The 26,073-nt window shown below is 39.2% G+C and overlaps 1 protein-coding gene across 2 annotated transcripts in view; it reads right to left on the bottom strand.

Moving 5' to 3' along the window:
* The window catches only part of Adamts3 (ADAM metallopeptidase with thrombospondin type 1, motif 3), a 206,639-nt gene that overhangs the window by 45,221 nt on the left and 135,345 nt on the right, over window positions 1–26,073 (bottom strand). For both annotated transcript variants that reach the window (NM_001394709.1, NM_001394710.1), the window contains exon 5: window positions 1,980–2,179. In NM_001394709.1, the coding sequence (NP_001381638.1) occupies window positions 1,980–2,179 (200 nt within the window). The remainder of the gene's footprint in view (window positions 1–1,979; window positions 2,180–26,073) is intronic.

The raw sequence follows: 26,073 nt of genomic DNA, 5'->3' as shown, positions 1-26,073 counted from the left end.
ATAGAAGAAAAAGTGAGGAAAATCCTCAAACACATGGGCACTGGGGAAATTTTCCTAAATACAACAGCAATGGCTTATGCTCTAAGATCAAGAATCAACAAATGGGACCTCATAAAATTGCAAAGCTTCTGTAAGGCAAAGGACACTGTCATTAGGACAAAATGGCAACTAACAGATTGGGAAAAGATCTTTACCAATCCTACATCTGATAGAGGGGTAATATCCAAAATATACAAAGAACTCAAGAAGGTAGACTCGAGAGAATCAAATAACCCTATTAAAAATGGGGTACAGAGCTAAACAAAGAATTCTCAACTGAGGAATAGAGAATGACTGAGAAGCACCTAAAGAAATGTTCAGCATCCTTAGTCATCAGGGAAATGCAAATTAAAACAACCCTGAGATTCTACCTCACACCAGTCAGAACGGATATGATAAAAAAGTCAGGTGACAGCAGGTGATGATGAGGATGTGGAGAAAGAGGAACTCTCCTCCATTGTTGGTGGGATTGCAAGCTGGTACAACCATTCTGGAAATCAATCTGGAGGTTCCTCAGAAAATTGAACCTAGTACTACCTGAGGAACCAGCTATACTACTCCTGGGCATATACCCAAAAGATGCTCTAACATGTAACAAAGACACATGCTCCACTATGTTCATAGCAGCCTTATTTATAACAGCCAGAAGCTGGAAAGAACCCAGATGCCCTTCAACAGAGGAATGGATACAGAAAATGTGGTATATCTACACAATGGAATATTACTCAGCCATCAAAAACAACGACTTTATGAAATTCATAGGCAAATGGATGGAACTAGAAAATATAATCTTGAGTGAGGTGACCTAAACACACACACACACAGAAAAAAAAAATCTCAGATTACCCAAGATACAATTCATAGACCAGACCACATGAAGGTCAAGAAGAAAGACAACCAAAGTGTAGATGCTTCAGTCCTTCTTAGAAGAGGGAACAAAAAGATTTACAGGAGGAAATATAGAGACAAAGTGTGGAGCAGAGACTGAAGGAAAAGCCATCCAGAGACTGCCCCACCTGGGAATCTAGCCCAAATACATACAGTCACCAAACCCAGACAATATAGCTGATGCCAAGAAGTCCATGCTGACAGAAGCTGATACAGCTGTCTCCTGAGCGGTTCTGTTAGAGCATGGCAAATACAGAGGTGAATGCTAGCAGCAAACCATTGAAGTGAAACTGGGGCCCCATTGAAGTAGTTCAAGAAAAAAATTGAAGGAGCTGAAGCAGCTTACAAGTCCATAAGAACAACAATACCAACCAACCAGAGCTCCCAGGAACTAAACCACTACCCAAAGACTACACATGGACAGACCCATGGCTCCAGCTGCATATGTAGCAGAGGATGGCCTTGTTGGGTTCTAATGGGAGGAAAAGCCCTTGGTCCTGCCAAGGCTGGACCCCTCAGTGTAGGGGAATGTCAGGGGCGGGAAGGTGGGAAAAGGTGAATGGTTGAGGAGGGGAAACACTCTTATAAAAGAAGGGGGAGGGGAATGGGATAACATTTGAAATGTAAATAAAAATATCCAATAAAAAAGACACATGAGTAATTGCTTCAGGAGCTATAAGCTTTGTAAGTATGTAAGTTTCTATCTATCCAGAATTTTCAAAGTAGTGCGTTTGTTTGAAAGTTCTCACACATCTTTAAAATCTTTCTATCATCTCAGATACAGAACAATACTGGGAAGAATTAATTTACAATCCAGAGCACACACTTAGGCAAGCTGACGGTCTATAGAGTATTATTGTTCCCCAAAATGTAAATCAAAATCATGATATAATTCCTTCCAATATATCTTCTAAAACATCTGAGTTTTCACTTGGTAACAAAAACAAGCTCAGGTTTGGGGTGAGGGTCTCATGTCAGCGTCTGGAGGACACTACCAAAGCAAGAAATGTGGTTGAAATGATCAAAATTCTCAACACAGAGTCGTTACTTACAATGTTCATCAGGGTGAGGAGGTAGTTTTGGACATGCTCTTTGCCATGGAAACGGACCACAGAGTCATCCACTCCCAGAAGCACCTCGATGTTGTAATCGTTCTCTCCCGCGTGTCTGCGGCGCCGCGTTGTCTCATTCAGCTGCTGGCCAATGTTGCTGTAAACGGTACCTAGATCATCGAGGCCTTCCAGATTCGACTCTAATGAGAGACAAGAGGAACCCAGGCATTTCAGTTTCCCCAATGGGTCTTCCAGGACTTTTAAAATAGATCTTTTCAGGGAGCTTTTATTATAATCCAAATCATTAACATATTACTTTCAATTTGTTTATTAAACATACTCATAAAAGACTTATTTATGCTTAGAAAGACTCGCTACATATTCAACACTCGAAGTTTTATACAGTCGTATTATTATACGATTGTCCAGGAAGGTGGACCACTGTGCCAGTTTGACTATTCATGAAGCTAAGGCATTAGTCTTTTCCTGGCTCCATCCTAGAACAGGGGGAAATCACCAGACATCAGGGGCACAGTACAGAGGCCAGTTAGAATGGTTACCATGTTAACCCTGGATAATCCATGATCCTCTGATCATGGGGTGTAGAGTTTATACTATATAAACTTAAACCACCTTCCCAGTGGTTATTAATTTAAAAATAAACTTCTGTCATTATCAACACAACTATGTTTTATGACAACCATTTCTGGCCATGTTGTTAGAGTGACATATTGCATGTATTACTTTACTATGTTGGCTTAGGGTAGCATGGGAAACGTTGCTAGGGAAAAGGTGAGCAGACACATGGGTACAACACTTGATACTATGGTTCTCCACATTTGGCTGGCCTCTCATCCAACAGCAGGTAAAATCCGCTGCTATGTGTCTGAGTTTGTGAGACAGCAAAATAAGGAACCAACTGGAAAATGACTAAAGATTAAAATACAATCGTAAGCACGATTTATGTTATTTGGATCAAAGGACTATTTTCATTCTTTCAATGGGCATTTCATATATCGATATGAACATTCAGGGAGATGTAGGGAAGGAATAAGGCGAATACTCTTTGGATTTCATAACTTGAGTTCTCCATATTTAGTGAAAAATATTTTGGAGAATTAAAACATGAATCAAGTTGGACACTAATATCATTCATCTACTGGCAATAAAAAAATGAAGGTATGTTCATTTCCATTTCAAGTCTATAAAACCCAGAAAGGAATTTATTCTATAAAGCACCTTGATGTTAAACAAGCTTGCGTAAACCAAGTCTGACTCACACGTTTACTGAATGCTGCGTTGAGACCTATGAGCCATCTGAATTAGCGTCTTGACATTAATGAATAGGCATTTTCCTCCCCCACCTTTGTGGTCTTAGTGAAGTTGCAGGAAAGGATGTCTCTTGGCTAGGAAGGCTGCTGACCATGCTGTAACCACATGGGGTTAGGGGAATGGAAAATGCATACCCTGCTCACACCTCCTCAACCCCTCAAAAATACATAGAAACACCCATCCCCGCCCAACAAGTGCTCACACAAGCTCGGCTTATGACTACTTAGTTTAAAAGATATACTGTACTTCATTTTGACTCAAGCCCAGTTCCTAAATCATTAGCTGGGAAATTTCTCCCATTGAGAACTCACTGGCTCTGCAGCGTAAAAATAGCCCTCACCATCATCCACATCAAACAGAAAGCTCCCCTCAAAAGTAGCTTTTCAAGAGCTGCAGACCCGTACTGGGGCCTGCAAGAGCTTTTGTATTCAAGCTCAAGTCTCTCCACACACTTGAGAGAGTGAGAGGTCGTGATAGCTAGTCTACAGATAGGACACTGATGGATTAGTTCTCTGTTCTAAAAATGTCTTGTTTGGCAGAGTTGTCAGAGGCCAAACCTATGACTGGAAATACGCTAGCAGTGTTGCTGTATCATTAAGCCTGATGAATGAACATGGGTGAGGGTTGATTGTGGAGAGACAGTTCATTTTGCCCAATCTGGCTTCTGCATTTCGCCTTAAACGAATGGAAATAGAGGAGACATTTATGGTACAAAATGTATGGTACAAAAAAGTAACATGGGAAAAAAGAAACAAACCCTTTAAAACGAAGGACTTTTTTTGCCCGTCTTTTACCCTGGGCTGTGGAATCTTATTTCCCAGGATTCTGAAAATGTACAGGGTCAGACATTAGAACAACTTCAGGCAGTTTTTGCTTATACACATCATGATTCTGGTCATCTCTGGGACCATGCAGTATATCTATTCATAATTACTTTAGTGTGTTACTTTTAAATGTCATATCCCAGTGTTTAGTAGCATAGATATTTTTCCCCTAAGACAGGATCTCACTGTGTTCTCTAGACTTGAGCTTGCACTTCTGCCTCTTCGGATACTAAAAATAAGGTGTGCGCCACCACAACCAACTAACGTAGACTTTATAATCAAACAGATTTATCTTCAAGTCTTGATAACAACCCACCCAGCCATAGTTTTACATAAGACGACACGCCTCTTTGACCCTCAGCTACTTCATTTATGAGATGGAGTAATCCTTATACTCAGAGCTGGGAAGATGGCTCTGCTGGTAAGAATACTTACTGTGCAAGCACAAAGACCTGACTCAAATCTCAGCATCCACGTGTGAAAACTAGGGGCAGCTTCCTACAGGCCTGTAATCTCAGTGCTCTGGGTATGTGTGAGGAGGGAATAGGAAGAAAGGTGAGGACTGCTAGAATAGCTCCAGATTCTTTTCCAAGAGATGGCAGAGTCATACACAGGAGGAACCCATATGTCCAGCCTTGCTCAAGGTTGATGTAGAGGTTCTGCCTCAAAGAAATAGGTCAAGTGACATAACAAGACAGTTGACATTCTTCCATGGTCTTTGGATGTATACAAAAGCACTGTCCCCCAGCATATAAATTCACATCTATCCCCTCCCAGCTTCCTGCAAATATGCTCTGTCTCATATGTGGCTCCTAGATTTGAATCTCAAACTTTGTGGATCCAACTTAAGAGTTCCTGTTAAGGCCAGAAATCCAGAAAGAGGCCACTCGGAAGGGGACGCCCTACATGTGATGTTATAATACGATAGAGGAATATGACTGTAGAGTTAGGGATAACTGAGGTAGACAGTAAAGAAGGGGTGGGAGCATATGGGAGACAAGGAGGTGAGGAGAAGGGCTCACCAAACTGAAGGGGTTAGAGAACACCCATTTAGATATACTATCTCACAAATAATGTACAGCGTGTAACTTATGGGAAAATTTAGAAAGGAAATCTCTTACATGGCTGGAGAAAGCTCCTCCTAGAAGCTATGGGTTATTAAACAAAAACCACAGTACCAGGTTTGTGATATCTCCCGTGAGTTGTTGATGGGGGATAACCTAAAACCCCAAACAATACAGACCCTTGCATTATTTTTGGTTGACCAGAAAAATTGAAGGATAAGATTCTATTGTTACAAACACATCTCAGTTGCATGGTATGGAATTAAGCGGGGACTGATCTGGAAACCTCTCCACTGACAGCTAGATTCCAGTGTGCTATGAAGCGCTATGTAGGCTTCTGGTAGAGAAAAGGCCTCAGTTTACCTAGTTATGAAACATGTGAAGTATCATACCCATCTGCCAGGCAGATGTACGTCCTGGTGCAATGGCGGCACAACTGTTACAGCAGAAACCATTTACTCTGTGCTTGAATATCAGGGCTGGGTTCCATGAAAGGGAATTTATATGCCTTGTGATGTAAACCCAGTCAAAACCCATTGACGAGGAGGCCTTGCCCTGGAGGAGGTAGCTTAGTAAGATTGTTCAGCTAAATTGATATGACCCCAAGCTACCTTCTACATATTCTATTTCTATCCATAGGCAAACACCAGTGTCAGCATTACTCACATAAGCTTCTCTCTGCAATGAACAACAGTGACATACGATTGGCCTAGGTGCTTAACCATGAGATATGGTTAAGTGATTCGTCCTAAATAAGACAGTAATACCATCCTCGCTAAAGCTCAGGAAACATTCCAGAAGAGTGGGTGAAAAGAATTTAAGATTTGAAGATGGGATGAAAGGCCATGAAATACTACTTCCGGATACGACATAGCCAGTACGATCATCGTCCCACAGTAGTTGTGGCTGCCGGCTGAAGTCGGGCACATACATGATGCCTAACCGTTGATAGAATAGATGGTCAGTTTTTAGTACGGTAGGCAGAGAATAATGGCTCTAGTCACTTTATGTGAAATAATTTATGCTGCAGCAACAAGGTCCTGCTTATTTCATATTTAAAATTTGGCGTTCGTCTTGGTCATGGGTTGGAACAGATCGTCAGGCGGGATGTAGCTGATATAGAAAGGCCCTACATGTATTTCTGTTAGGTCTGAGGTAGAGGAGGTTGTGTTCATATAAAGTGTGAGTGTGATGCGGTTGGAGCTACCCTGAACAACTGCATGACCCCAATGAAGTCAAACCGATGAAGGCTAATGGTCCAAAGTGTTCCACAACAAGGAATTTACATCAATGATGTGTTCTCAGAAGATCAAATGAAGTAATTCTTTCTTTTGGCAAAAAATTTTTTTCCTTTTGTGGAACAGTACATTTTTGGAATGCATCTTGACATACATCAATGAATATATTCGTATATTAAACACATTTCGACTGCTAACTTTTGCTCTCCCACTAGTTTGCTGGCAGCAATATATTATTTTTCAAAAACATAACCACTTTTCTCTGTATATGTTAGAGTGAGTGTTGAGGCAACATAGAATTGAGCGATTCAGTCATAACATGTTCAGCAATTTTTAATGTTGAATGGAGTTTTTTTATTTTTTCAGTGCTGAAATACAATTTTGAACTTACTAAATATGGCATGACTTATATTAATTACTCACTATGAATGTTTGGTTTTACACAATTTTCGAGAAGGAATTGACATGTTTTATGCCTATCATATTCACAGGAAATCAAAGTGTGATCATTAGTCAACTTGTTTCTCTCCTCAGAAGTCCCTATTGTCTGAAAGGAGACAGCTGAAGTTGGAAAGGTGTCGGTTTTGACTGAGCTCTGTATCAGATACAGATAGCTGCAGGGTCAAGACAAACGCCACCGCCACCTTGCGTTCAGGATGGTGACCGGATCCTTTGCTCAGTATCTAGTTGCTCCTTCAAAAGAGCAGAATTTTATCTGAGGCAGAATTAAGCTTAGATAAACATTCCCATCTGTATTGTGATGAAGGGGTACATACAAGATATGATAAAGAAACTTAAATAGAAACATTGCTCATACGTTGGCGGCTCACACAGAAGGCCCGTACAAGCTTCTACAGAAGGATTTCCCAAAGACTTTGGTGATCTGTAGCTGCACTCCTGGTTTTCCACACAGCATTCCTTTCTACTACTGAAGCGTGATATTGGGAACTGGAAAAGGACCCTCCAAAGGAAGGCAGGTATCAAGGTACCAAGGCTGGTGGTGGTGTTACAGAGAAGGAATCTGGTCATTTTATGAGTGTAGGGTTCTGCAAGAACACCGGAACAACTCCAGATTAAACTAAGGAAAAAGGAACAACCCTCTTATCATGTTTAGGCCATCGTCCTGATTGCCCGATTAAAAAAATATTCCTCGGAATCTAATCCTAGCACATGTAACACTAACACTGACCCCTTGTAATTGTTGCCTATTCCTCTCCTATACCGTTAACTCTGTGGGAATACAAGTTACATTCCATTCAGGTAATGTGGATGGTAAAAACGCCTAAATAAATAAATAGCCTAAATAAATCACATTACATTTCCTTACGGTGACAAGAAATGAGAACAAAACATACTGTTTTGCAGGAGTAAGAAATACAGAGTGAGGGGCTGGAGAGATGGCTCAGGCGGTTAAGAGCGCTGACTGCTCTTCCAGAGGTCCCGAGTTCAATTCCCAGCAGCCACATGGTGGCTCACAACCATCTGTAATGGAGATCTGATGCCCTCTTGTGCTGTGTCTGAAGACAGCTACAGTGTACTCACATACATGAAATAAATAAAAAAAAAAAGAAGAAGAAAGAAAGAAACACAGAGTGAGTCTATATAGAAGTTTGGCATTCCTCAGGAATGGAATACTGTGTTGAAAACAAAGCCACTAGAATATCACAAGCTGCTTTTCCAAGGGTAAGGAGAGAGCCTCAGATCAGAGCCAAATATAGATGACTGTCATCTGCTAGCACCAGAGTCAGAGGGAAGTCACCTTCATCGTGTGAAGCCGTTAGTATTCTCCTACAGTGATCTTTCCACAAACACCTTGTTTTCCGTAGGTAAAGTGTAATTCCTAATAAGGTATAGTGACCATCTCCAAATGTGTGAGGGAGCTATTATACCAAGACATAACATCCTGCTATCAAATGCCATCACCAGCAAAAAAACTGCATAATGATTGTTCAAAACCTCTACCTAGGCCAACTTATGATGTCAATTCTAAAGTTGCATTGAAGGATTTTTTGCTTTAAATATATATACCATTTCAATTTAATGACTATGACTATCCAAGGTCCCCTGTCCCCAAAGTTTTAACTGTAAACAGCAGGTGTTTGCATTTGTTTCACTGTTACTGCCTACCTTCAAGGTACTGTCAGCATCTTTAAGTAGACATTCTCTCTTTGAGTGTCAAATACAATAATGCTTGCATGCTTTGGATTTTATACTCTTCCAGCCAATAAAATTTAAAAATCGCCTCAATATCGAAACCATAAACTGAATTTTAATGGAAAATCATTGCATGTCAGTTAGGTCCATTTCAGTTATCACTAATTTTAAAAGTTCCACTTTACTTGAAACATTGTAGGCAGCATGGAATTCTACTAGTTGTATGGCAAAGAGGTACAGAGGAAAAGGGGTTCCTAGGTAATTCCATCAGTACGTTATCAAGAATCCAGGTCTTCCCATGTTGGGATATCTCATACTATTGGTGCATAAACATCCTCAGCAGATTAATTTCCTCTTTTAGAAGAAGAGCATCGCCAATTCTAGAATCAAGAGTCAGGTACAGCAGACTGCTCCTCCCTGTGGGTCTTGGGAGCAGGTAAGAAGGTTGATCAGAAGTTTTCGGCATAGTTAACTGTTTCAATGGCCAGAGTCCAACTACACACAGTTAAAACCACCCCTGGTTGATAAGAATGGATGCTTCAGTCTGTCTCTGGCAAAGGAAAAGAAAATCCAGCCTCGTGCCTGGGGCCAGGTTTCCCTGAAGCCTATGCTTAAATATGGGAGGCACCATATATAAGAAAGGTGATGGGGCATGGAGATAACAGGAAACCCACTTTGTCAGATTTTCTTTTCAGAACCTATACTTCCTTTATCTCCTATTGGTTCTCTTATTCACAGTTTGCACTTGTACAGTTTACGTGTAATTTCATAGACTTTGGTCTGTTTACCTAAATTCAGCTTTTCATTCCTTTGTCCCCTCAGTCTCCTCAGAAAGCCAGTCCTTCACTGGTGAGTGCTTGTAGGTTTTTATCACTGTTTCTTATTCATCCAGGAGGCTGCCATTTCTATGCATTCTTAATTCCATGCATATAAAAAGTGCATCGTCATCTTAGCCATCCCTAACCTCCTCCCTTGAGTTCCCCAAGCATTCCCTATAAAGTTAAATGTAAGATCAATAATAGCTTTACATTTGTCCTAATATCACAAGGGACATAGTCCATGCTGGAAATATATTCATTGTTTTCTTGAGATTCACTACGAAATGAAAATAGCATGCTGCCATTTGCTAATCTGGCAACCCAAGGAGGTATGAGGACACTTTCTCTAAGTAGCATCTGGTCGGTCGCACAGACTGACTCACCCTTCCTCACTCCATCCCTCTAGGTCTGATCAGTTTAATGAGCTGATAAGGGACTCCCTCACTTCCTTTTTTTACTCTGTAATATATATGGTATATTAATATATATCCTAACTAAAATCTTAAGGTTACTTTTCAAAGGCAGCACAGTTTATAATCTTCATATTTTACTACTTTTATATATTTTATAGTACTCCAACATTTCTCTTTCTTTTCACTAAATTCTGTTTTCCCATATTTATGGCTTCTGTAGATGAGTTCTATTAAATCCAGGTGGCGATGACAGACAGAGGAAGAGGCAATCACACCCAATTTACTTTTACACTCTGATCATCCTACACTGCTAGAAAGTTTTGAAACAGCCCAACTGTATAGAGGAGAGATGGGATTGCATTTCACAGCTGCCAGTTCCAAAGCTCACGTCATGACAACCTCCACTGTTTCCACATTGAGAATCAAAGAGTCCCTTTATCTCAAATATACAGTCTTCAAGAATCTTATAGATTATTTTTCTCAAAATGTGTAGAGAATGATTAACACACATTTACAAAGTAACCATAACCAAATGATTAAAAATACTAACATTTCTAGTTATTCTTTGAGATAACTATGTAAGGAATCCAGGCCTTTTCTCTGTACCATTGACCAGTAGACTACCAGTAGTCAGGCCAAAAGTCTTCTTTCATAGAACCAGTACTACAGTGGTTAAGAAGAATGACATACAGCAAAATTTAAAATAATAATAATAATAATAATAATAATAATAATAATGATGATAAGAAGAAGAAGAAGAAGAAGAAGAAGAAGAAGAAGAAGAAGAAGAAGAAGAAGAAGAAGCAGAAGCAGCAGCAGCAGCAGCAGCAAACAAGAGGAGCAAAGTAAAGGAGGTGTGGTTTTATGTAAGGTTGTCCAAAGAAGCGGGGAAATAGGCAGAGACCTTGCAAAGTAAAGGTCATGTGAATATCTATGCTATATTTACATGACACACATGCCAACTTCTTACCTGTACTGAGTACTATGGTTATATGAGGTCTGTTTCCAACATATTTCTGTGTTGGAAGCATGGCTCTTAACTGTGGTATTAAAAGGTTCAGAATCTTTAAGAGGTGAGGCCCAGTGGGAGTTTATTGAAGCCATGGGCCTGAGATAGGACCGTGAGACTTTCTGTCTCAAGATGTCATCTCTTGGTCTCAGTAACTGTCATCTACCATGACATAAGGCCCAGAAAGAGCCCTTACCATAAGAGCTGCTGCACATGCCACACCATTAAAACACCAAAAATGTGGGCTAAGTCAACGTCCTTTGTGAGTAGCTTGCCTTGAGGATTTTGAAGTAACAAAATCTAAGTAATACAGCAAGTGCTCTAGTATCTATCTTATAGACGTTTTCCAGAAAGTGGTTGCAAAATCTAAATAAAATAAGAATAGATTCAAGCATGTAGTGAGTTAATTCAACAATACAAGAGCTGCCTCATAAAAGCTTCAATGTACAGGACATGGAGTGTGTTAAATTTCTGTTCCTCTGATCATGGCTATAAAGATACCAACAATCAGAACAGACACATAATCCTGGGGCTCTGTTTCAACCCAAGCCTCTAAGAAGAGAGAACTTCCTCTGCCTGTGGCCAAAGAGGCTTTTAGGATGCTGAGTCTGAGAAGAATTTGAAGGGCTCCTGCTGGTTTTGAAGAGAAGCCCAAAGGATCAGAGAAAGGCTAATGGTGAGTCTTAGTTGTCAATTACTGGCCACGAAAAAGACATCCCAGGCCTCCAAGAACAAGGACTAGAATTTTGCCAACATTTTGAATGATCCTATAAGAATAACATATAAGAATATTACTAACTCATGCCTCCAGATCAGCGATGAAGGCAGGCCTATAATTCCAGGTACTAGGGAGGCTGAGGCAGAACAGACACAAGAAAGTCCAAAGCTTAGGCAAACGACAGGGTGAGTTCAAAATAAGGGTGTGAAGTTTAACGAGAGCTTGTCTCAAAATGAACGTAAGAAAAGACTGGAGGTACAGCTCATTGATACAGGTCTGATCTTTAGTAACATAGGAACATACACTGAGTCAATTTGGCTAGGTGTTGATTTGGGTTTTGTCATGTGCTAATCATAGAACTAGTCTAGGACCTAGGATGTCTGACCTACAGAACCAAAAAAGGTGGGTATTGTCGTAAGCCTATAAGGTCTGTGACAACTGATTACACAGCAGTGGCATTAGAAGAAAACTGAACGGGCTGTAAATGAGCTCCCAGTTCAGCAGTGCTGCCCGCCCATGTGTGAATTAGGGAAAGCTGTATAATCCAAGAAAGAAAGAAAAAAGGACAGAGAGGGCATGGGGGAGGGGTGAAAGAGTTGATGGGTTTTTGTTTATTTTTTTGGTGTTTTGTTTTGTTTTTAAATAACTTACATGCTTTTAAAAAACTAATTGGAATTTAGTTTACTAGGATTTTAACGTTTTGGGTTTTTCCTGCTAACTTTAAACTTCTTGCCAGTTCTGGGCTGGTTTCAGAAAAACTGCATTTCGTCATCATGATAATTTGCATTTTCCTGCTTCTTTACGTATGTAGCGATTTTTGATTAAGAGAGCCAACATTGTAAATCTTATCTTTTTGGCTGCTGGGTATATTTGTCTTCCTATAAATATTCTTGAGCTTCCCCCTGGATGCAGTTCAATGACATGAAAACAGTTTGTTTCTTTTGGGTGTTGTGTGTAAGACTTATTTAGGCAGGGCCAGAGTAGCATCTATCTAGAGGAATGGCTGCTACTGAGGAATTCTACTGGGCACCCCCCAGTGCTGTGTGAATCAGGTGACGATACAGTCTGACCTGCAATAGCAACTTGTGGAAGCACATACTGTCACCGCGACTCCATTCAGTTGGAGATTTTCTACCTTTGCCTATTTTCTCACATGTATGTAGCAATCGGGACTCAGCTGCTGAAGAGCAAGGTCCTGTAGAGATCGGTAGGATTTTACCCCTGTGTACATCCTTCTTCACTCTTCCAGGACTTCACTCAGTCATGTGACTCTGAGCTCTGACCCCAGTTCTTTCAACCCTCACCTATTTGCCGTTTGATACCTACTATCATTTGAATTGTTGTTTCACATGTTTTCTTCTATCTCTGGTTGTTGCAAGCAGGAAGATAAGCTACCCTGTGTGACTCCATCTTGGCCCAGACTAGAAGTCCATTGAACTTGGTTTTGCTACCAGAGTACAGTGGTTTAAGGATACTGGCCTTCTCTGTATCAGTAAAATGGTTTAGAATTTGCATCCATCATTTTCCAAGTGACTGCATGCACGTAGCTGTTCAGATCTGTGGAAGTCAGGTAACAATGGAATGCCCAGCATAAGTCCGGCCAATATTCTTATTGTAAAAACCATGCCTCTCCAGACATAAAACATTCTTGATCATGTGGTGACAGTGACAACCTGGCTCCGAAAATAGAGAGGTCAAGGTTGAATGACACTTGGTCAACCTCAAAGATATTCACTTTCCTCATAATTGAATAGGGATTCTGTGGTTGATTAAAGACGATCTGAGCCAAAAGGTATTATAAAAGTGCTTCGATAAAAACCACTTCCAAGAGTTGGGGGTAGGCCAAAGACTATATACATGGACTGACCCTGGGCTCCAACCTCATAGGTAGCAATGAATATCCTAGTAAGAGCACCAGTGGAAGGGGAAGCCCTGGGTCCTGCTAAGACTGAAACCCCAGTGAACATGATGGTTGGGGGAGGGCGGTAATGGGGGGAGGTTTGGGAAGGGAAGCCCATATAGAAGAGGAGGCGGAGGGGTTAGGGGGATGTTGGCCCAGAAACTGGGAAAGGGAATAACAATCGAAATGTAAATAAGAAATACTCAAGTTAATAAAGATAAAAAAAAAGAGTTGGGAGTAGGGCAACATGCTTAGAGATGTCACAGCACAAACATGGAAGCCATTCAACAAATGTCAACTATTACAAATGCAGATATCACCCTAGTCTAAAGGATGTGATATTTGAGATATTTACTGACTATGTTTGGCTCTGAACCAGGCCTGTAAAGTCATATTCAGGTGATAGAAAGTTAAGGTGAACCTTTAAAAGTTTTTATGGACGTGAAGGCAGGAACTGCATATATCAAGGTTCACTGAGGGCCCTCTCTTCAAAATCAACAAGAGCAACTGGCAACTCGGAATCAACTTTCCTGTGATAAGATTTGAACAATGATTCATGACATGAGTAGGTCCTCCTTTTAGAATTCAAAAGATTTCTGACATTTTTTTACTTTAGTAACTTTATAGGAATTTTATACAGGAGTACTATACTTATACCTTTGCAACCCCTTCTGTCCCTCCTCCAACCCCTTCAATATTCCCCAACTCTCATGACCTTCTTCTTAATTAATATTGCTACACACACACACCCCCACACACACATACAAACACATAGACACACACAAAACACTCACACACATAGACACACACACATATACACACACACATACATACCCCAGGCACACACACATACAGACACATAGACACACACACATACAGACACACACACACATACAGATACACACAGACACACACACAGACACTCACACACACAGACACACACATACACACACATACATATATATACACACACACACACAGAGACATAGACACACACACAGAGACACACATACAGACACACACAAACACTCACACACACACATACACACACACACACACACACACACACACACTCATCCCCTCCCTCCCTCTCTTCCTTCCTCCCTCCCTCGTCAGCCCATTTCCATTTGTTCTTATGTACATGTGTTTAGGGTTGACTGTGTGGAACTGGATAACTCATCAGGGAACTAGTCCCTGGAGAAAACCCATTCGCTCGGGGTTTTAGCTTAGTTACCCACCGAGTGGATCCTGGAAGGGAGGAGAGAAGCAGTAGCAGCACTTTATTACCCCTGGACAACATCATGAGGAAAAGTTGTCAGAGGCATCATCTTTTTCTCCTATTCTCCGAGTTTTGTAGCAATAGCAGCACATGGGTGGGCCAATTTGCTCTCCCCTTCTGGGCAACAGTCCTAGATCCAAAGACTAGAAGCTACTCCTCCAAGCCTTCCAAAAATGTAATGTGCATTTAATTCTTTACATTAAATCCTTTCATGCTTAAAATAGCTAGTGTGGTTTGAATTTCCTGGAATGGAATCTTGACATATATATGGTAAGTTATTTAACAAAACTGGCTCTCAAATGCACGTCCATGCAAGAAGAGGTTTGGCTTTCTCCGTTGCAAGATCCTCCTACCTTTGGAATTATGTTTTTACAATTCTCCACTTTTTCAGAGTTTCTGGGAACCTCTATTTTTCTCCTGCTGTGTCCTTTAGGGATATCTGTAATTTGGCTAGCAGTCCCAGTCCCTATATCTCTTTTATTAAGATCGCCTATGAATACACGTTCAGTAACTATGCTAAAAGGCAAAGAATGTATACAAGACGAAGTTAGTAGTTTTCTCATCCACTTCACATATTCTGAACACCTACTATGTGAGAGATGCGGACAAGTAACATTTTATACATTGTCAGTTATTTTAAGCACTTGCTTATACTGTCCTAGAAGAGCATATATTTTTTTGTCTGCTTTACCGTTTAATAAATTCCACATCCCACCTGTGGAAAACCCACCCCACCCCTCTCAATTTGGGATCTAGTCAGTGGAGCTGCTTCTGCACAGACCTGAGGCAAATCATGACTTCGCTTTCCTTCTTGCATTCCTGGTCACCGTGCTTCCTGGTCCATCTTGCTTCTTGTTCTATCATCTTGCTTCCTGGTCTATCTTGCCTTCTGGTCCATCTTGCCTTCTGGTCCATCTTGTTTCCTGATCTATCTTGCTTTCTGGTCCATCTTGTTTCCTGGTCTATCTTGCCTTCTGGTCCATCTTGCCTTCTGGTCCATCTTGTTTCCTGGTCTATCTTGCTTTCTGGTCCATCTTGCTTCCTGGTCTATCTTGCCCTCTGGTCTATCTTGCCTTCTTTGGCAGGATGGATCTTCACACATCACTTTACTCATGCCGATTCTATACCTTATCCCTCTCTGCTTTGGGTTGGTCCTTTCTTTTAAAATGCTCCATCCATTAGCTAAGAACAATCCAAGGCCCTTCACATTTTAGAAAGTTTCTTATACAAGTCTTTCAGTAAAAATGTTAATGTCCTTTGTATCCTCAGTTAAAGGACATCAGCTTCTACAATGGCCTTCTACTATCTTTTTTTTTTCAATTATTTTTTATTGGATTTTTTAAATTTACATTTCAAATGTTATCCCCTTTCCCTGTTTCCTGTCCATAAACTCCCTACCCCATCCCCCCTCATCCTTCTTCTATAACACTGTTTCCCCACCCATCCACCTTTCTGCCTCCCCCCCTTGACATTCCCCTATACTGGGTGTCCAGCCTTGACAGGACCAAGGGCTTCTCTTCTCCCAATGGCGCCCAATGACCTTCTACTATCTTTTCAAAAAATTTATCTCACAGTACTAATTCCTCAACAATCTCATTGTATATCTCCAGGTATAATGTTTGACTTGTAATATCAATGTCCAACTCCTGTAATTCTTTAGGTACATTGTTTTTAGCCTTATCATTCCAGCACTTCTAATCTAGTAAGATATTCTAGGTACTAAGAATTGTGACTCATTTTTCTGCCTTCTATAACCATCCTAGGTTTGTCTATTTAAAGTATTTTATTTGTATGCTACTATAATAACTTTTAATAATAAATTCCTTTATCAATAAACATAAACCTTTTGGAGTTGGCCAAAATTTTAAACACATAATTATATTCTGTATTGTTTACTGCTCACTAGTTTTATGATTTCTTTAGAAAAGTTAATCTGTATTTAATCATAACCATCTTCTTCATCACTACCATAACCACCAAAACCACCATTATCATCACTATTAATGCAATCACCGTCATCGCCATCACCACCATTACTTGATTTCATTAGCCTCCACAGTTGTTTGCCTGAACAAAATGATACCTTTAAAAAAAATCTTTAAAGAACAATTCAAAGTTTTCTCCATTCTAATTTCCCCTTATCTCTTATCATCAGTCCCAGAACACACACACAACTAAAGTGTGTAAATCAAAAACCTTCAGAACAAAAATGTCTTCAAGGAAAAATCCATAGTGTATATAGGAGCATACACAGGGATGAGATGCTGAAAACTATCTGATGCTACATACATGTTGAATGCACACACACATGCACAGAGACACATATGCACACATCTTTTATGGGACATCAGCTCTACTCCCATGAAAAACACCACAGAAACGAACCCATATGTAACCCTGTACATAATAAGAATATTCACAGCTATTGTGTATGTGATCCAAAACTGAAAATTGGATTGGATGAATAAGTTGTCATGGCATTTCATGAAGTAAGAGAAAGTCATTGTTATTGCACAAAACAAGATGCACTTTATATATATATATATATATATATACATATATATATATATGTGTGTGTGTGTGTGTGTGTGTGTAAATATATACATATATATACATATATATATTGACTATCCAAATAAACAGTGGATACTGTATCATTTAATTTATATATTATATATATTAACTTCGAGAAAGTCAAACTTGTGGACAATGTCTAAAACTTCATATGCATGGAGGGAATATAAAAAGTTCACTGGGCTAAATACTGGTTATAGTTTTAAAATCTTATGAACTGTGAGCTTTCCTTTAAGAAAATTACAAGTCAATTTTGACCTTCTGTGATACACAAGTAGACAAATATGATACAGTGTAGAGCATTAAAATCCCAGAGAGCATTATGTATACATTTGATTAAAAAATGACTGGTTAAAAATGTATACACATATGACATCACTCCTCCAAAAAGCCATTTAATAACAAAAACAACATAAGTCAAATTGAAAAAGTTACTTCCAAGGGGTCAATGTCTGGATACTATAAGCCCTACTACCATACCCAGAATATGTACATAAATTTGCTGAAGATGTCCATATGCTCATTCTCCTAAAGGCCTCCCCTTCATATTAATATCATAGAAACTATATTGCTAGATATTTATACAGGCTACAGAGTCAGTCAGTATATAATCTAGTTTTTTTAAGTAAAAGCAGCTGTTATAACTGCCACTATTAAGAGGAAAAAAAAATAAAAGTGGTGTCTCTCCAATATTTTTGGGTGCCCAAATCACTGAGTTCTTAGGTTCCACACCCAAATGCCTTATCACACTAAGCCGGAAGAGGTCTTCTAGAACCTGCATTGTCATCATTGTTCTGGGAGATACTGAAAGAATGATGCTAAGCTGAACAGTCAAGATAGCTACCCTACACTGTAGTGCAGTCTAGCCATTTTTTTTTTGATATGCACACGCTCTGTAGCTGTGACTGAGTCACTCCATGCTACTGATTCAGCTGAATGACAGATCTTAATACTATTAAACTGCACAGTGTATCAACCCAGGAAATGACAGAATTTTTGGCTGCTATTTGAACCCTTTCTATGAGTGGGTGTTATCCAAGAAGGAAAGTGTGTGAAGTGGGTGTGGGGTAAAAAGGACATAGTGCAAGAGAAGACAAAGAGGACAGAAGAGCTGGAGGATAGCAATGTTGTGAGACGCTGTTGACAGCAGCTGTAGTAATTTGCACAAGACCTATGCATGATCAAGCAGGTTCAAATCCTGGCATAATGAGGTAGATGATTTCCAGGTCCTGCCTGGTACTGAGGTGCTATTGGCCATGGATAGTAACTGAGAGAGGGATGACCATCTTTTATTGAGAATGTGGCCATTGGTAGGGTTTCCAATGCTCTAGTTGATGGTACCTACACCCACGCACACAGGAGCAGCAACAAACACAATTTAATAAAATGCATTTACTTTTAGGTAACCATTTAGTTTCGTGTTTGCTTTGCATTCAAATATTAAAGGGATGACCTTGAAAGCCGAGACACAAATTAACGAGCAAGAAAACTGCACCCTAAATAGGTAAGGAAATAGAGCAGGGAAAAGGAAAGTACACTGTTTAATAAACTCTACAGGAAAACAGATTACTTAGTGGAAATAATTATATAGAATCTTTATATGAAACATTATAACAAAGTACATTATCCAAATTCTAAATAAAAAAAATAAGAGTAGAACTGGAAGAAGAACATATTTGAATCCTGCAGTCAGAACTCTCAAAGCACAGGGGTAAATGTGACTTCTGTGGTATTCGGTGAAATTAGTAGTCTCCAGAATTAATACAGAGAGAGTTTGGCAGAAACAATAATGGTGGTGACCTTGAAAAGAACAAGACATAGAATTCAAGCATCTGTAATAAAGCCCATTGAAATATTGCTTATGCTTACTTAACATTAAAAAACTATTATTTTGCATGAAAATGTGCTCACCATAATATAATATTAGAAAACTTGAAAAGCCAAGAAGCCTAGGATTCATTGACTCTTGGTGACCAATGAGCAAAAGACTCAAAAATATGAAAAATTTCAAAATCAAAAGAAAAGGATTAGAATGTTATCTGCTAGAAGATATCTAGCAGATACCTTTTTATATCTGATCTTTCTGATTTTCTCTTTTATTAGACTAAATTTATTTAAAATTTCATATATGCGCTGTATTTAATACATCCCTTCTTTTAAAAAAAAAAGAGGAAAAGGAAAGACATGTTACTCTTTAAAAATGATTATAAGCTATTCAGGCCAGAACTAGAAACAGAAGAACAAGGAAGAATTTGTACTTTTCAATGAATATAGATATAAATAATCCTAGTAAAATGCTTCAAATAAAATATAACAAGTATTAATAAATGTTAATTATGTACATACTAAAATATAAATACATTGTATAAATAATACTAAAACAAAAATGAATGACTGTATATTGTGTAAGAGAATGTGTACCACTTTTGGTAAGCTTTGTAAAAATAATAGCACCAACCTAGGGCAATGGTGTATTTAATCCCAGAACTCTGGAAGCTCTGGTCCTCTTATGTGTGTGCATCAATCCTGGTCTACCTAGTAAGTTCCAGGCTGGACAGGGCTACAAACATCCCTAACTTACACTCTTATATTGTACTTTGAATTTGTTTTCTTCCCTATTAAAAGAACGTTGAGAAACTAAATCCTTCCACACCTATTTGAACTGGCAGTGCCCAGACAGCCAAGGGCTTGTCATGTGAGCACTCTGACCAGTAAGTATTTGAAGAACTTAAGAAACCAATTGCAGTCCTATTGTCTCTTAGCACTGATGAGCAAAGTGATTTCATCAACAGTCTCTCCCAGGCATGGTCTTTTAACTAATTATAAGAAGATACACACAGCTGTGTGGTCAGCAAGGCAAGTAGATAATCTATCAGCCAGAGAGGTAGTCAGACATTTCCAGAACAAGTGGAAAATGACTCACATGTATTTAACCTGTGTTTCTCTCAAGGAGTTTACTTGTATGTGATGAGCTCTTTTAAGGAATCCTCCCTAGACTTTTACACTAAAATATATTTTGTGTTTCCCACAGTCTTTTAAATATATATATATGGTTATATGAATTATAGAATTATTTGCTGTCAAAGTTTTTGGCTACATTGGGCGCTCCCTAAAGGAAAGGGGCATGTATTATATATGAGGACCATGAAAGCATTCATGGAGTTTGTATAGTACACAAGAGAATCATGCCAAAAGAGTTACCATAGAGACTGGGAGGTAGATCAGTGGGTAGAAAGTGGGTTTGCTTTGGAAATCCAAATATTCAAGTTTAATCCACAGAACAATGCCAAAACCACACAGTAAGTTGCACTTGCAAGATGGGTATAAATGAGGCCATGATAAATCCCTGTTGCTTGCAGGTTAACCTGTCTAGACTACTTGATGACCTCCAGAGCAATGGGAGACCCTGTCTCAAAATAAAGAGGGAAAGCAAAAGAAGAATGATACCCAAAGTTGTCCTCTGGCCTCTCTGCGAAGTCTTTCTCATACCTTGGCACACACATGCATTTCTATATATGCATGGACACACACACACACACACACTGATTTACCATCAGATTATGTGCCTATATAAATACATTATCTCTCTATAAAATGTGTGTCATGCCAATTTTCTGATATATAGCACCAAATATCTGAAAATAAATTTTTATTTTCTGCTATACAAAGTTTTTGAAATATTGAGGCCATTAAAATACTTACATGAATAAACATACCAATAATTGAACTAGTGTCTGAGGCGAGGAAAGTCAATATAGTTCTGAGTGTTGGCTTTATCTCTCATATTGGCAGGTGGGAAGATGTAAATTCTACATGAAGATAATATAGATAAAGCACAGTGGCATAAAAAGTTGTTTGGCAACAAATATTGATGGACTTTATGATTTAAGGACACTCAAAATAAATTACTTTTAAGAGAACACTGTTAAACTTACAGTTACATGCCGAAGCTCACTAAAACTACCATGGCCGAAGGCCAGTCCAGGAACTTGTGATGCTCAACTTATAATTGCTAAGGCAACTGGACATGATAAATGCTAATATGCAAATGAATAAAGTGGGTTTTTTTTGCTTTCATATTTTCAAGTATATAATAGATGGTAAGTAAGATGGGGATATTTTGTGTATCTGCTTTAGTACAAAGTACCATGCTAAGTACCAGTGCTCTCAGGGGCAATTCATGTTGTTAAGCTTTTTGAGAAAAATGGTAGCTTTTGTCTGTGTCCTGATTCATTATTGGGCTGATGTAGAAGACATTAACCCAGATGAAAGGATGTTTAAACTCCGCGTTGTCGGCGGCACAAGATAACTCAATCCAGGAGTCAGTTGCCAGCTATATGATTTGAATATAAGGATCAACCCAGATTTTAAAATGTCAGGAATACACGTGATTGTGCTTACATGCTGTGGTTTTAAAGATTCATCTTAGTAAATTTAGTCTGTACCTAACATAATTTTTATAATTATGACACCCAAAGTTGGCCTCTGGCCTCCCTGTAAAATACTTCTCATACCTTCATAATTTTTATACTTATTAAGTTATCAAATGAATTATTAATGTATATTAATTATTAATGTATAATTATCCATACATATGACTACATATAGTTATACACACATATATGTATATGTATATGAGAGTTGGCTATAGAGTCCATTTAGTGTTGTTTATCTGTAGATGTGTTAAAGGCTGACCACTTGCAGTGGATAGCCAATCAGGTTATCCATTCTGCTCATCTCTAAAGAAAATGGATTCTTCCTCTCTTAGCACTCATTGAGTATGACTATTCTACAGACTAGAGACCGAGCCTTCAATACAGAGACAGGGATTTCTAGGGCACTTAAAGATGCAAACTATAGATCATGTCAGAACCTTAAATTGTATTACAACGAGCATAGTGCATACACAGTGATATTTACATAAACCCTGGGTCAACAGTAAAGGAGCAACGTTGTTTGCATCTAATTAAAGATAGACAGAATGGAATGAAAAGAACAGAATAATCCAAAAGAATGGGAGAGGATTGAAAGACAGGAATACAAAACAATGTAAGCAGGAGGACAGTAAGATAGGAGATGGAGTACTGAGCATTTTACTATCACATGTGTTGAAGAACCTTCCCAAAAGGCACGTTTAAGTCCTAGGTCCCAGAACCTGAGACCATGACCTCACTTGGAAATAGCAGTCTTGTATACATACCCACCTAATTATGAAAGCATCCCAAACAGTAAGTCCTTTGAAAAAGCAGAAATATGGGATAGGCACACACGGAGGATACCATGTGATCTTTCAGACTGCATTGAGGCATCGGCAAGGCAAGGGAAGAGTACTGCCAGCAAGCCCCAGCACCCCGGAGAGAGGAGTAGGATAGTCTCTAATACAGTGCTTCTGCCCACTCTGCTCATAATGAGTTTACAGGACGGAGGACAGTTCTCTGGTGTTCTTAGATACATTGGTGATGTGGATCTAAAACAAATAGGATTACACTAAATAGAAACTGATTGTGTATCTGAATTTAAAAATCCAGGACTTTCTGCTTAAGAAAAAATAAAAATATCAATGCAGAGCTTGTAAGACACACATTTTAAATAACAAAATGCAGAAACTAGAAACTAGAAAGAGTAACTAGACCACATTTTTTAAATTGGGTTATTTGGTTTGTTGGAGTCTAAATTCTTGAGTTCTTTCTATATTTTGGATATTAGCCCTCTGTTTAATATGGGGTTGCTGAAGATCCTTTCCCAATCTGTAGGCTGCTGTTTTGTCCTATTGATAGTGTCTTTGCCTTACAGAGCTTCTCAGTTTCATGAGGTCCCATTTATGAATTTTTGACCTCAGAGCCTGAGCTATTGGTATTCTGTTCAGAAAACTGAGACATTCAAGGCTATTTCCCACTTTCTCTTCTATTAGATTTAATGTATCAGGTTTTATGTTGAAGTCCTTGATGCACTTGGACTTGAGTTTTGTGCAGGGTGATAGATATAGATCTATTTGTATTCTTCTACACAAAGATACCAATTATACCAGCACCATTTGTTGAAGATGCTTCCCACTGTATGATTTTGGCTTGTCAAACATCAAATGTCTGTACGTGTGTGGGTTTATTCTGGGTCTTTGATTCTATTCCACCGATCAACCTGTCTGTACCAATATCATGCAGCTTTTAATTGATCTGTAGTATAGCTTGAGATTAGGGATGGGTGATTCTTCCAGAAGTTCTTCTGTTATTCAGGATTGTTTTGACCATTCTGAGTTTTTTGTTTGCTTGTTTGTTTTCATATGCAGTTGATAATTACTCTTTCAAGGTCTAAAAAAATTATCTCATAATTTTGATGAGAATTTGCATTGAATCTATAAATTGCTTTTGGTAAGATGCCATTTTTTAAAAATAAATCTTTTTGAAAGATTTATTCATTTACTATTTATAAGTACACTGTAGCTGTCAGAAGAGGGCATCAGATCTCATTACAGATGGTTGTGAGCCACCATGTGGTTGCTGGGATTTGAACTCAGGTCCTCTGGAAGAGCAATCAGTGCTTTTCACCACTGAGCCATCTCTCCAGCCCGATGCCATTTCCACTATGTTAATCCTACTGATCCATGAGTATGGGAGATCTTCCCTTCTTCTGATATCTTCTTCAATTTCTTTCTCCAGGGACTTGAAGTCTTGTCATACAGATCTTTCATTTGTTCGGTAAGAGTCACACCAAGATATTTTATATTATTTGTGGCTATTGTGAAGGGTGTTATTTTTCTAATTTCTTTCTTAGCCTGTTTATCATTTGTATAAAGGGTGCCTAACAGTGAGGTCATGGAACCTGAAGAGGTCGCCTCCTGTAGCCAGGCAGGACTCCCATCGGAGGGATAGGGACACCAACCCCCCCCCCACAAAACTTTTGACCCAAAATTTGTCCTGTCTATCAAAAATGTGGGGACAAAGAGCAGAAATTGAAGGAATAGTCAACCAATAACTGGCCCAACTTGAGGTCTATTCCATGGGTAAGCACCAATCCTAGACACTATTAGTGATAATCTGCTATGCTTGCAGACAAGCATCTAGTGTAACTGTCCTCTGTGAGGGTCTACCTAGCATCTGACTGAAACAGATGCAGGTACATACAGAAAACACTGGATCAAGGTCAGGGTTCCTTATGGAAGAGTTGGGGGAAGAATTAAAGTCACTAAAAGGGGATAGGAATCTCACAGGAAGACTAATAAAGTCAATGAAACTGGATCCCTGGGAGCTCTCAAAGATGGAGCCACCAACTAAAGAACATGCATGGGCTGGACAGAGGCCCCCAGCACAGATATAGCAGATGTGCAGCTTGGTCTTCATGTAGGTCCCATAACAACCGTGAGTGGAGGCTCTCTTATCAAGCCTGACTGTACTACCCATTCCTCGGCAGAGCTGCTGTGTCTGGCCTCAGTGGGAGAATATGCAACTAATCCTGAAGAAACTTGATGCATGTGGATACCCAGGGGTGGGGACCCACGCTCCTTTCAGAGGAGGAGAGGGGATGGGGAGGCTCTCTGTGAGGTTGGAAGTGGGAAGGGCCAGCATTCTGGATGTAAACAAAGTAACTAGAAAAAGATACACCAAGCGAACATCAAATAAAGCAGATACAGCCACAGGAATATGAGATCATAGCTGGGTGTAGTGGTACACACCTTTAATCCTTGCATTTGGGTGGGAGATCTCTGTGAATTCAAGTCTTGTAGACCAACCTGGTCTACAAAGTAAGTTTCAAAAAAAAAAAAGGCAGGAAGAAAGGAATAAGGATAGATAGGTAGGTTCTACCAAACGTTAAGTCAAGACTCATTGTTTTTAGAAATGAGGATACTAGTAACACTTAACACTCAATATAACTGGGAAAATATGGGAGTTCTAAAATCTCACGTAAGTAATTATATAAATGTACAATATGTAGGTGAAAACTGATATAATTAAAACGAGGAAACAAACTCTGCCGCTATACTGGGAAATTTATCTAATACCAAAGAAGGACAAACTCTTTAAAAATCAGTGTATGTCAAGATAATACAAACAATACAATTAAAAAGTGCTCTGGTATCTGCACAAGTGGCGGTGCCCGCCTTTAGTCCTAGTACTTGGGAGGCAGAGGCAGATGGAGCTCTGAGTTCGAGGCCAGCTTGGTCTGTAGAGTGAGTTCCAAGACAGCCAGAGCCAGAGCTGCAGGAAGAATCCCTACCTCAAAAAAACAAAAAAGAAAGGAGAAAAGAAGAAAGAAAAAACAAAGTCTCCTGGTAACAAACTCCCTGCACGCAATGATGACCAAAGCTCACGTTCTTCTCACCTGACCATGGAATGTTTGCCTCTTATTAGATCATACTATTTTATGGTAGGCCATGATGTAAGTCTGAACAAATTTGGGAGGTCATGCCTCCTACCACAGTAGGATGATGGAAAGGACCATCTGAAAATCTTCATGCAAAAGGTAAGGAAAGGAAGCACCAGAACCATAATAAAACCTGTAAAGAAATCAGGGACTGGGGAATGACTCAAACATTTAAAATGATTTGGAATGAAGGCTAGTGCATTATTAACATTTGTGGAATGTATTGAGAGAATAAATTTACAGGTTTGAACGCCTATGTTAGGAAAAAAGGAAGTGGTATCCACCAACTTCTATTCATCTCCAGAAAAAAGATTTAAAAAGAAAGAAAGAAAAGAAAAGAAAACCATTAACTAGAAAAATAAGAATCTGTGGAAAGACTGATAGGAAGCCTAATTAGAGAAAGGTGGTTAGAA

This window comes from Rattus norvegicus, chromosome 14 (genome assembly GCF_036323735.1).
Source record: "Rattus norvegicus strain BN/NHsdMcwi chromosome 14, GRCr8, whole genome shotgun sequence".
In the NCBI taxonomy this organism is placed as follows: Eukaryota; Metazoa; Chordata; class Mammalia; order Rodentia; family Muridae; genus Rattus; species Rattus norvegicus.
This window is presented reverse-complemented; position numbering and strand designations above follow the sequence as displayed.